This window comes from Erythrolamprus reginae, chromosome 3 (genome assembly GCF_031021105.1).
Source record: "Erythrolamprus reginae isolate rEryReg1 chromosome 3, rEryReg1.hap1, whole genome shotgun sequence".
In the NCBI taxonomy this organism is placed as follows: Eukaryota; Metazoa; Chordata; class Lepidosauria; order Squamata; family Dipsadidae; genus Erythrolamprus; species Erythrolamprus reginae.
The window spans coordinates 189,727,091-189,739,486 of NC_091952.1; the positions used below are offsets into that span (position 1 = coordinate 189,727,091).

The window sequence follows — 12,396 nt, forward strand, 5'->3', positions numbered from 1 at the left end:
TTGTGGCTACCTGAACATAGAACACCCCCACCCTACCCAACAAGCAAAAAAGAATAATGTTTCATAAATAATCTGAACTCACTCCAGTGCATTAGTATATATTACAGAGAAATAAATAGCAGTTTCAGGCATTACAACCAACAGATTATTTTCAAGCTATCTAGACATTCACGCAAAGTTAAATTCAGATTTATTTATTTATTTATTTATTTATTCATTCATTCATTCATTCATTCATTCATTCATTCATTCATTCATTTATTGGATTTGTATGCCGCCCCTCTCCGGAGACTCGGGGCGGCTAACAGCAACAATAAAACAGTGTACAATAGTAATCTAATATTAAAAACGATTAAAAAATCCATTAATATAAAAAACCAAACATACATACATACATACCATGCATAGAATTGTAAAGGCCTAGGGGGAAAGAGGATCTCAATTCCCCCATGCCTGACGGCAGAGGTGGGTTTTAAGTAGCTTACGAAAGGCAAGGAGGGTGGGGGCAATTCTAATCTCCAGGGGGAGTTGGTTCCAGAGGGACGGGGCCGCCACAGAGAAGGCTCTTCCCCTGGGTCCCACCAAGCGACATTGTTTAGTTGACGGGACCTGGAGAAGATCCACTCTGTGGGACCTAACTGGTCGCTGGGATTCGTGCAGCAGAAGGTGGTCCCTGAGATAATCTGGTCTGGTGCCATGAAGGGCTTTATAGGTCATAACTAACACTTTGAATTGTGACCGGAAACTGATCGGCAACCAATGCAGACTGCGGAGTGTTGGTGTAACATGAGCATATTTGGGAAAGCCCATGATTGCTCTCGCAGCTGCATTCTGCACGATCTGAAGTTTCCGAACATTTTTTAAAGGTAGCCCCATGTAGAGAGCATTACAGTAGTCGAGCCTTACATATACCTTACATTTAAAACTTTGAGTTATATGCCAAGTAAAAGAACCTTTATTACATTTTTTAGCTAATTATTATCCTAACCTTAATTTCTGGTAGACAGTAGCAAAGCAGATATACACAAAGTGGATGGTAAAAAGGAGCCAGGGCACTAACATTAAAAAAATGTTCAAACATGTACTGATGCATAACACAAAATTACACATGTACTCAAATACAACACAAAATGAGACTGATTAACAAAACCACTGACCCAAGCATTTATCATGAGGCAAAGGATATTCCTTTTAGTGTAAATAATTGGGATACTAGCAAATATTGATCTAGCATTTTTGATCTAGCATTTTTCCAAAAGAGCTTTAAACTTTCATTCAGAAATAGCTTGATTGAGAAGTCACAGGCACGGAGGACTGGTGTTGCAACACGCAACATCCTCACAAGCTCTCTGTGTTACCTGTGTCCTGTCACTATTCGTTGCACGTGCTATACCCATGTTTAAATAGCTTGCTCCACCGAACATTTCAGCATCTGCAACTTGTCACTTGAAAGAGCTTGAAAGACAGCTAAATCTCACATTCCAGACACTTGCCTACACTTGTCCAGCTTGGCCCATCACATACTTGTTTTTCTGGTAGGCAGATAAGACTCTGTGGGAGGGAAAATAAATCCTAGAGAATCCATTATATGTCTTTCATGACTTGAGCAACATTAAACTGGTAAGAATGGCAGCATTCCCCAGCCTTGCTATTGATGAAGAATACAATCAACAATCAGGGTAGTACAAATTATGTAAAGCTACTTCTATGTAGATTCCATGGCTGGAGGAATGAACATGAACATAACATTAAAAAGTATAAAACCTAAAACATATAGCAATCTCATATGGTGACCATGATTGAGGGGCCATAGAGGAACACAAAATACCACTTACCAGAAAGCAAATTGATGTCCCACTTTAGACTTTCAGGCTCTCTACCGTCTGAACTACATGTAGTGTTCAAGTTATGACCATAATGGAACCTGCCCTTTATGGCTATAAGTCAACATAGCCATATTTTTGCAATGCCAAAATTACCAGCGTACCTGCAGTGGCCAATTTTTAGGAACACAGTTTCAGGCCATGCTTAATTAATGAATTTAAGGATTAGAATGAGAAGCCTTTTTAATTGTTTGAGAGGAGGCATAACACCTTTGGTCAAGCTTCTTACAATGACATAATTACAAGATTATTGTTGATATATCCACAATATATTTCTTTCCATAGTTTGGTCAGCTTTCAAATATTTGGATTTCATTCCTACAATTGTCCAGTTACCATGTCAATTGGTAATAAATCTGGGAGGTGAAGATCATACAGAAAGTATTGCCAAGTTTATGGAAGAATATTTTATAAATATCATCAGTTGAGTGTATGAATTGTACTTAATTAAATGTCCATTTTATAATGTCATAAAAATGAAAACTAAACATATAAAATGCAGTAAACAAGCACTCAATTTTTTCATGTTTTAGTACATAAAATGTAATTTTCCAACAGCCTGTAATCAGAGGTGGGCTTCAAAAATTTTAGCAAGGGGTTTTCTGTCTGGTTGTTGGGTGTGGACATGATAAGCATGACCAAGTCAGCCTCCTGCACTACGTTGGGAGGGGTTGCCCTCCCCATACTCCAGAGGGCAAAAACGGTGTCCCCAGGCTCCGGAGGTCCTCTTCTTGAACTTCTGGTAGGCCTGTTTTTCGTCCTCCATGAGCCTCCATACATATCCTGCACTTACCTGCATCCAAAATAGGCTGTGGGGTACTCTGGGGATGGGAGGTATGGGCTGGACCAGCCAGGAGTGGATTTGGGGGTTCTCCAAACTGCACAGAATCTTAGCTAGAGGTTCTCCTGAATCCCTCTGAACGCCCAGTAGCCTACCCCAGCCTGTAACAATATATATTTATCTTGTATACAGAAAAACCAGAAAAAAATAATGTTCATCACTTACTGTAGCTCCATGTTTATCTATATAAGCTTGAAATGTTCCTGATTGGTAAAATGGTATCTAAAACAAACAAAAATAAGTTAGAGCATATATTTAAACTCTTTTTTGAATTTTCCTGTTCTTTAAATAAATCCTTTTGAAACATGAATCCATTGAAAAATACAAATAAAAGGTACTGTTTCTGCTACAGGGCCAGCTTTTTGTAGTTTTTCATTTAGATTTTCTTAAATAGAAGAAACCTAGGTAATACTACTGTTAATATGTCAAACATAGAAGCCAAATGCAAAACCACTGAGCATTTAGTCTGAAAGAGAACTTCTATAAAATATTTAAGAAATCAATAGAGACAAATCAGAGCTTCTGCGGTATAAATTTCTAAAGAAGGAAATATAGCCTTTAAGAACAGGAAAATAGTGAGGAGCTATTGATTGATGCAAAGTTGTGATAAGATTCAGGGCACATCCACATAGAAGAGATTTCACCTTTTTCCAACCATCTGTCTATCATAACATCTGTCTATCATCTGTCTGAAGCCAACCTTATATAATTTTAATTTTAATTTGCTTCAGAACTGTATGACAAACAGGGCTATTTTAAAAAATGGAACTCAAATACTGTTTCAACCCTTTAACTACCACAGCCTCAGGGGGAAAAAAACTCTTCTCATTCCCATACCACATAAATGAAAAAAAAGTTCGTCTTCAACACATTGCTTTCAAACACATTGTATACATTTATGTGACTCTTTGCATAGACAGACAGAAATTAGTAAATTGGAGTAGTAACTCTACAAGTGATTGTGATATACAAATGCAGTAGTACCTCTATCTAAGAAGGCCTCTACTTACGAACTTTTCTAGATAAGAACCAGGTGTTCAAGATTTTTTTGCCTCTTCTCAAGAACCATTTTCCACTTACAAACCTGACCCTCCAAAAATTGTAACCGGAAAAGGCAGGGAGAAGCTTCCATGGGGCCTCTCTAGGAATCTCCTGGGAGGAAACAGGGCCTCCACCCTCCCTGTGGGTTCCCCAATCCCAAGCATTATTTGCTTTTACATTGATTCCTATGGGAAAAATTGCTTCTTCTTACAAACTTTTCTACTTAAGAACCTGGTCACGGAACAAATTAAGTTCGTAAGTAGAAGTACCACTGTATTCAGATTGCAGCTCCTTGGATTTAGAGCCTTGTGTGATGAGAGAATAGCCATCTTGCTCAAATCATGGTTGGGCCTAATATGTATACTTCCCTTTTTAATCACTTTCAGAAATTGCTGGTTAACTTCTTTTCAACTATTAGAAACCTTTGTGTCATGTCTGATTGCACCTTATGAGTTTTCTTTAATCCTTTGTAAATTTCAACAAGTGTAACAACTTAATTTTTTTGAACAACAAATGAACATCAAAAAAAGCTTTGATTTTAGAAATTTACAAACAGTTAAGGGTACAAATTAATATTCAGTTCTACATTATTCGAATGGCCATAGATTAATATGGTTGGAAAAAATGGAAGGAGTATAAAGTTGGTTTATCTGATCAAGGTTAAAATAGATTGGGGGGGGGTCTGCTAATCCTTAATAGACTTTTGCTGGCATCAAGACTGGAATAACAATGCTTTATGGATTTGTTTATAGATAAGAGATGGAATATGGGAAGAAAAGCTCATGTGTTGTATTTTAAGAGGAAATGATAAACTGGCCAATAAAGGATTTTTCAGTGGTGCAATATTGTTCTATGTACAATCCTTGTTTTATTGATTGCATGTAATATTCTAATTTTCTGAGATGGTGGATTTGGGGTTTTCATGAGTTGTACCCCATAATTATCACAATTATGAAAAATCATGGCTTGAACTATCTTGCCTTACATGTTATGAGTATTTGTCATACATTAAGTTTCACCTTTTACTGAAATATATGAACATTTGTATTATATTCTATTTTTTTGAGTTTCACCTGTACATTTTTAAGCTGCATAAAGTGAAACCCTTTTTATTATTTTTAATTAGTAACATTAAGTATTTCTGACCGTCATAATCACTGAAATTTGATTCAGTGTTCCAGGAACAGGTGAAGAAATGATACCTTGACACAGCAGCAGGAGTTGCCTAAGTAAAATATTAAAAGCTTGTCACTCATCTATGTTTCTATGTTTCATCTTAATAATTTTATATTTTTAATTAAGATTTGTATATAAGGCACGAACCCTCAAAGGATTCCTTTAAAACTTGCTAGCCAATATTTTTTTTCTTTGACAAACTGAGGAAGGTAATAAAACTAAACAGGTAATCATACAAACAGTAATATATTAAATTTCCAATTCAAGCATTAAAATCAATGGCCCTTGGCCTCCCAAATTACTAATCACAATGGTAGCATTCCTGCCCTCAAAGTTTTATCCTTGAAGGGAAATAAAATCCTACCCCTTTAGTAGAGTTGATTTTTTTCCAACAGCTTAAACATCTTCTAATAATTAAAGCAAACATCAGAGACAAAGAAAATAAGCAAAAATATTAAATAACTTCGTTACAATGAACTGTTACTCTGCTCATTCTCATTATTCTACCATGTTGAACCATATTCAGCCTCTATAACAGGTCATGCAGAAAAAGGAAAGGAATAAAGTATTGCCACTTTCCAGTGTCTTTATTACAATTGACCATTTAACAGTCTATATAGATCACCAGAATTATTTTTAATATCAGCCATCCCCCAAATATAAAAATCCTGACATAGGATTATATGTAAATTCTCTCACGCTGAGTATTGACAGCCCCAGAGACATTCAGAGACTTTCAATTATTCAGTAATTAAATAGTTAACAGTGTGTGTTTTATTAACTCCTTCTATTATGATGCAAAATCCTGCCACATCACTCATGCATCACATCCGTCCCTTCCAAATTCTCCATATTGTACCTTTATATTCTTTGTTAACTGCCATGATGTAAGACGTATTTCATATGCCTCCTAAGGCATTCCTTATTTTTTCTTACTTTTGTAATAAAAAGAAACTTCATTTGAAAGCAGATTCTTTCTTAAATCCATCGACTCTCAGAAATGATGTATTATAGTCCACGTGGGCTGTAATTTATCGCTATATTTCTGTCAAATTCTACTGATACAGTTCTAAAACAAATTAGACCAGCAAACTGGATAGCAAAAATTGATATGCCAATTATTCTATTGAAAGTAGAATTTGAATAAGATTTATTTAAATAACATTACAATCATAGTTCCCTCTAAGCTGAGCAGTGAGCAATCGCTCACTTAAAAATCATCATCAACTCAGAATTTTCCAAACCTGCCCAGAAGCCGAGAGGGAAAGAGTGAGAGGGAAGGAGAGAGAGAGGAAGAGAGAGAAACAGATAGAAAAAAGAGAGGAAGGAAAAGAGAAAGAAAAAGAATGGGAGTAAGGAAGAGAGAAAGAAAATCAAAATCTAGTTTGAAACTAGCTCAACTATTTAAGTGGCATTTTGATATTGATAGAGTTGCCCTATTATGAGCTCACTGTTATAGACACACAGTACAGTATTTTATTTTGAAATTCTCTGAGGCAAAACAGGGTGGGTTTTTTATTTGTTTGTTTGTTTGTTTGTTTGTTTATTTATTATTTCTGTGCCGCCCAGTCCCGAAGGGACTGCCTCTCAGACACTATACTTTTCCGCCCACCCCCCCAAAAAATTAGAGGGAACACTGATTACAATATGACACTGTGATTTTGACACCATGTGGTAGACTGTTAAAATATGAACTGTATTTAAGTATGCAAATGAAAGAATTGTTAGTATGAGCTACAACTATCATGATAAACTTCTAATGCAACTAATATTGACAGAACAAGAGTCATTCCTTATGTCATCAGTCATAATTAATGCAACGCTTTATTTATTTATTTAACTATAACAGCTGTGCATTTTAAGCATCATAATTCTGGGTAGTTTACAAACAGCAATAAATGCAGTAAAAGTATAAAAACTCCCCATACCACTTCTCCTCCCCTTTAACAAAAACTTTATTGGCTTTAGTTACATTCTACTTCAGTACTTGTGGGAAAACCAGATTTTCAAGGCTTCTCAGCAGTGATGGTGAAACCTTTGCACTTGATTTGTCCAGTATTTGGAAAATGCCTAACTTGACTCTGGTGGTTGTCTCACCCACACACATATCACAAACAAAAGGGAAACATTTTTAAAAATTTACATTAATTAAAAACACGCTAATGATGTGTGGTACTACCCTGTTTCCCCGATAGTAAGACACCCCCGATTGTAAGACGTATCGGGGGTTTCAGGGGGGTCGGCTAATATAAGCCGTACCCCGAAAGTAAGACATATGTCTTACTTTCGGGGAAACACGGGGGTATTGCCGCCTCCCTCTCATCTAGCTGCGCGCTGCCTCCTGCCCACGTCCGCACCGTCCCCCTCTCCATACGTTGCTGCGCCGTCCCCTGCACTTGTCACTGCCGCCTCTGCAAATTTACTCGGGCACGTCCCTACTCCAAAGAAACCTCCCCCCCCCCCTGCCCGTCACAGAAGGTAAAATGCATATACACTAAAAAAACACATTTTACACAGTTTTTTTTAGCTGTCAGTGCCCCTTTAACAATATAAGACATACCCCGAAAGTAAGACATAGTGGGGCTTTTGGGGATAAAAAGAAAGTAAGACACTGTCTTACTTTCGGGGAAACACGGTATGTATTGTATAAATAAATGTCCAATCATTACAAAAATTAAATACAGTGGTATCTCAAGATACGAACCCCTCGTCTTACGAACAACTCGAGATACGAACCCGGGGTTCAGAAAAAATTTGCCTCTTCTTACAAACTTTTTTCGTGTTACGAACACCAAACCCGAACTTCCGGGTTCGGCGTTCAGGAGGCTGCTGGGAAGCCCCCCGGCTGTTTTAAAAGGTGACAGCCGGGCGGCGGGGCTTTCCAGCAGCCTCCGAACGCCGAACCCGGAAGTTTGGGTTTGGCGTTCGTAACACGAAAAAAGTTCGTATGAAGAGGCAAATTTTTTCTGAACCATTCGGAGGCTGCTGGGAAGCCGCGCGGCTGTTTTAAAAGGTGACAGCCGGGCTGGGGGGCTTCCCAGCAGCCTCCGAATGCCGAACGCGGAAGTTCGGGTTTGGCGTTCGGCTTCGGGAGACGGCTGGGAAGCCGTGCGGCTGTTTTAAAAGGTGACAACCCGCAAAAAAAAACGCTGCCGCCCGACTGTCACCTTTTAAAACAGCCGCGCAGCTTCCCAGCAGCCTCCGAACGCCGAACGCGGAAGTTCGGGTTTGGCGTTCGGCTTCGGGAGACGGCTGGGAAGCCGCACGGCTGTTTTAAAAGGTCACAGCTGGGCTGGGGGACTTCCCAGCAACCTCCCGAACCCCGAACTTTTGCCGAACTTCCAGGTTCGGGGGGCTGCTGGGAAGCCCCGCCGCCCGGCTGTCACCTTTTAAAACAGCCTGGGGGCTTCTCGGCGGCCTCCCGAACGCCGAACCCGGAAGTTCGGGTTTGGAGTTCGGCGTTCGGGAGGTCGCTGAGAAGCCCCCAGGCTGTTTTAAAAAGTGACAGTCGGGCGGCAGCGTTTTTTTTTGCGGGTTTTTTTTTTTGGTTGCACGGATTGACTTTACATTGTTTCCTATGGGAAACAATGTTTCGTCTTACGAACCTTTCGTCTTACAAACCTCCCTCTGGAACCAATTAGGTTCGTAAGACGAGGTATGACTGTATATGTAAAACAAACTCATTTTCAGAGAGTCTAGAGACTGCACGAGTACAACCTATCCCCTTGTGGCCTCCACATCACCCTAATAACAGAAAGGGACACACTTTCAAAAACAGTTATTTTCAAGACATAATCATAGTTTCACCATCAGTGATCTGCCTGCCATCTGGTACATGCCTGTCTTATTTCATGAAGAAAGGTGTAATTAAGTCAGATTCTGTGCTGACAAAGCTTTTTAATCAAAGTATGGTAAACATAAGCAATGTGTCATTCTGTATTTTGCCATTTTTAAAAACTGAAACTATTATGAATTTTACTTGCACATCTTCCATTGTTCTGTTCTAATTTGAGTTGCTGCCAGTTGAGAACTCAATGTAATCTTCACAGCATAAAGTTTCTGCAGGTCAGGCAGACTGCTGAAAAACAGTGACTGATGTCTAACATCATTCATTTTGTTTTGCTAACCATGAGAATGTAATCCAATCTGTAATATAAAAATGTGATTATAAAAAGATGTAAAGATATGATACAATTCAAACTATTAGAAAGCGATTTTAATGTCATTTTCTTTTCTCCAAAATGATCTATCATCATATAACACAGAAATGTAACTCCAATTTGGTTTTTTTCCTTCACTTCTCTTACTTCCTAAATAAAACTATACAACATATTTTTTTCCAATTTGGCTTTGTTGGGATAGTCTTATACATTAAAGAATGTATTTCACTTGAATGTCTCCATGAAATATAATTATGAATATTTTGTCACTGTGATTTTAATTGAGAATTTTATATAAAATGAAACTAAATGTAAATATTCTGTCTTCAATTAATCAATTAAACCAAATCAAAATCAGAACTTATTTGCAAATGGTTCAAAGTACACTGCTCAAAAAAAATAAAGAGAACACTTAAATAATACAACTCCAAGTAAATCAAACTTCTGTGAAATCAAACTGTCCACTTAGGAAGCAATGCTGATTGACAATCAATTTCACATACTGTTGTGCACATTCAACTTTGTACAGAACAAAGTATTCAATGAGAATATTTCATTCATTCAGATCTAGGATGTGTTATTTGAGTGTTCCCTTTATTTTTTTGAGCAGTATATATTTTAACTATTCAGAATGGAAATCCATTGACTTGATTGTGGGAAGCTAGCAAAGACTGCTTTGCTTAATGACCATGTGATGTGATTAACAATGGCAACTGGACCTGTAGGGATTGCTGTTGTTAAGTGATGCAATCCTACACATAATGACTTTGGGCCTGACAATGACACTAAGTGATTGGAAATTCCAATCTCAATTCCTATTGTAAGTTGAAGTCTACCAGTAATGTGTAGGTATAGGTAGTCTTCAATTAACAATCACATTTGATACCAGCAACTCCATTACACGCAACATGGTTGTTAAGTGAGACATGTGATTGTTTTGGTTTTATGACATCTGTTCTGGTGTGGTTATTAAGCATCACTTGATTCCAAGTTGCAATTTTATTGCTGGCTTCTTCATTGTCTCTGCTTGTTGAAAGCGAATTGTCAACATGAAAACTGTTGTAAATACCCTTAGGTTCTATGAATGGAAAGACTGGTTTTTCAATCACAGAAATGCAAGCCTCTTAGGAAACAAAAGTCTTCAGGGTGTAACTGATTAAGATCCTATAATTTCAGGCAGCAGTGCAACGGACTGGAAAATACTAATAATTTAATTAAGGTCACAAGTCTGAATTTGTTAACTTGCCCAACACTTATTAGGGAAGTGCTGCACCAAGGATGTTCGGCAAAAGATAACAAGTTAGATAGTGATGGGTTCCTGTTGCTACAGTAAGCAGCTCCTCACTGGTAGTGACTGCCAGATTACGCAATTTGCGTGCAACTACTCCAGTGCCACTCTGCCAGGTGGCACCATCATCTTTTTCAGATTATTGCTTTCTGTGTATGCGCATAAGCAAAATCTCATGAGGGGACACTTGCATGTGTGAGATTTCAGTGATTTGTTTTGTTTCTGCGCATGTGTGGAAGCAAAAAATTGCCAAAATTGCATACCCGTGAACATCCCCTCACAAGATTTTGGCACAGATGCAGAAGCAAAATTGTGGGACAGACATGAATGCATGCTCGAATGAAGAGGATGCGTGTGCAGCGCACTGATTTGCAGGTAAGTGCAACCCGCTGCTAAAGTTAGATATCCGAAAAGCTGGACAATATTTGATTGCTATGCCAGCTGGATTGGGAACATGAGGACAAATTGCTTGAAGTTTGATAATCCCATTGGAAAGGAACCAGAATATCAGATAAAGTAATAATAAAAATAAATAAATAAATTCTGTTGATGTTATGGTACTATATTTATGACCATCATTTTCAGTCATAACTTCTATCTGCAGATCTTACCACACAGATTTAAAAAACTGAAACAAAGTTTATTTAACTTTAAAAAAATAATTATTTTGTCTGAAAATCTAAAATGATAGAATACATAAACTGCCGAAAGTTTCTCAGGGGTATGAGAGAAAAATGTGACAAAAAATGCTAATTCTTTTCTCTCTCTCTCCTCCCTCTCTTACAATGATTAAATAGGGTAACCTTAGAACTGCTAGTTTAGAGTTGTTTTTTAAAAAAATCTTTAGACCTAAACCTGACAGCCTGGGAAAACCTGAAAAACTAGAGCTAAACCACATAGCTTTTGTTTCTCTTCCTACAAGATAAGCTGGAAGCATTTTCTTCAAAAGATATTTGTTGACCAGAGACAAACTACGTAATTGATATTTGTTTTAATATGGCCGAGTCTCCACAGGTATAATCCTTCTACTTTATATCATCAATTTTCTCACAGTCCCCACATGCTGGGGGGAGAAAGGAAAGCAAATGATGTTCTTTGGGGAACTGGTCACATAAATAAATATTTCCCACTAAAGACAGACATCAACTGCCTAAGTAGCCTAGTTTGACTCCATGTTCTGCATGTCGTTTGTGACATCCATTGAAAGGCTATATTAAGTTGATGGATGAGTCACAACTGTTTGAAAGCCATGTTGAAAACTGCCAGTGAAGAACAATTTCAATTAGGAATCAGAAAAGGCTATTGTACCACCTGTCCAGCTTCAAAAGCGCTGGGAAAAATATGCATTTTTTTAAAAAGCGCGGGAAAATGTGGTGAGGAGAAAGAAAGGACTACGCCTGAGCGCACAATGGAGGCGGGCAAGAAAGACAAGAGACTGGAGTGAAAGGAAAGGTGCAGAGAAGGAACAAACCACGCGAGGAAAGTCGTCAATTTGACTTTCTGACTAAAATAAATAAAATAATATAGTGGGGTTTTCTCAGCTACAGATTTTAACTCTTCCCTCCTTTCTCCGCATTCCATCTTTTTGTTTCCTTGAACTTCACATTTTTCTGTTACGCCCCAAGGCGCTCAATAGGAGGAAAAGTACGCACGGATAGGAATGGTGATTTAGCAGAAGCTAACGTATGTACTTAGCAAAAAGTATCTGTGGTGCAATTCAATGTCTCGGAGAGATGGGTGAGGGGTCAGCGCTGACTTGTAACGCAGCTCCAGATTCGGCTCGGCTGCCGATCCAAAGTTCACCAGCACGTGATAACCTTTAATCTTGGGGCAGCCTCGAGGAACGCCGGAGCTGGGGGCGGGAAGTGGGATTACGCAACCTTTTTCCTTCTGATTTCTACAGGGGGAAATGTCCCAGCCTTTTTAAAAAAGATCTTAATTCTGATTCTAACATTACAGTAGATTACATAATCGCTTTCAAAACTGCTGGACAGGCGGCTTTAGTGC

The 12,396-nt window shown here is 38.3% G+C and overlaps 1 protein-coding gene across 2 annotated transcripts in view; it reads right to left on the reverse strand.

Annotated features, from left to right (window-relative positions):
* Window positions 1-9,054, reverse strand: part of C3H18orf63 (chromosome 3 C18orf63 homolog) — a 31,109-nt gene extending 22,055 nt beyond the window's left edge. Inside the window, exons 1-3 of one of the 2 annotated variants that reach the window (XM_070749130.1) lie at window positions 8,921-9,054; window positions 4,912-4,990; window positions 2,890-2,946 (exon numbers count right to left, since the gene is read on the reverse strand). In XM_070749130.1, coding sequence (XP_070605231.1) covers window positions 2,890-2,946; window positions 4,912-4,990; window positions 8,921-9,054 — 270 coding nt within the window. Of the gene's footprint in view, window positions 1-2,889; window positions 2,947-4,911; window positions 4,991-8,920 lie in introns of those variants that run through there. The other variant, XM_070749131.1, reaches the window with a different exon arrangement.
* Between the last annotated feature and the right edge of the window lie 3,342 nt (window positions 9,055-12,396).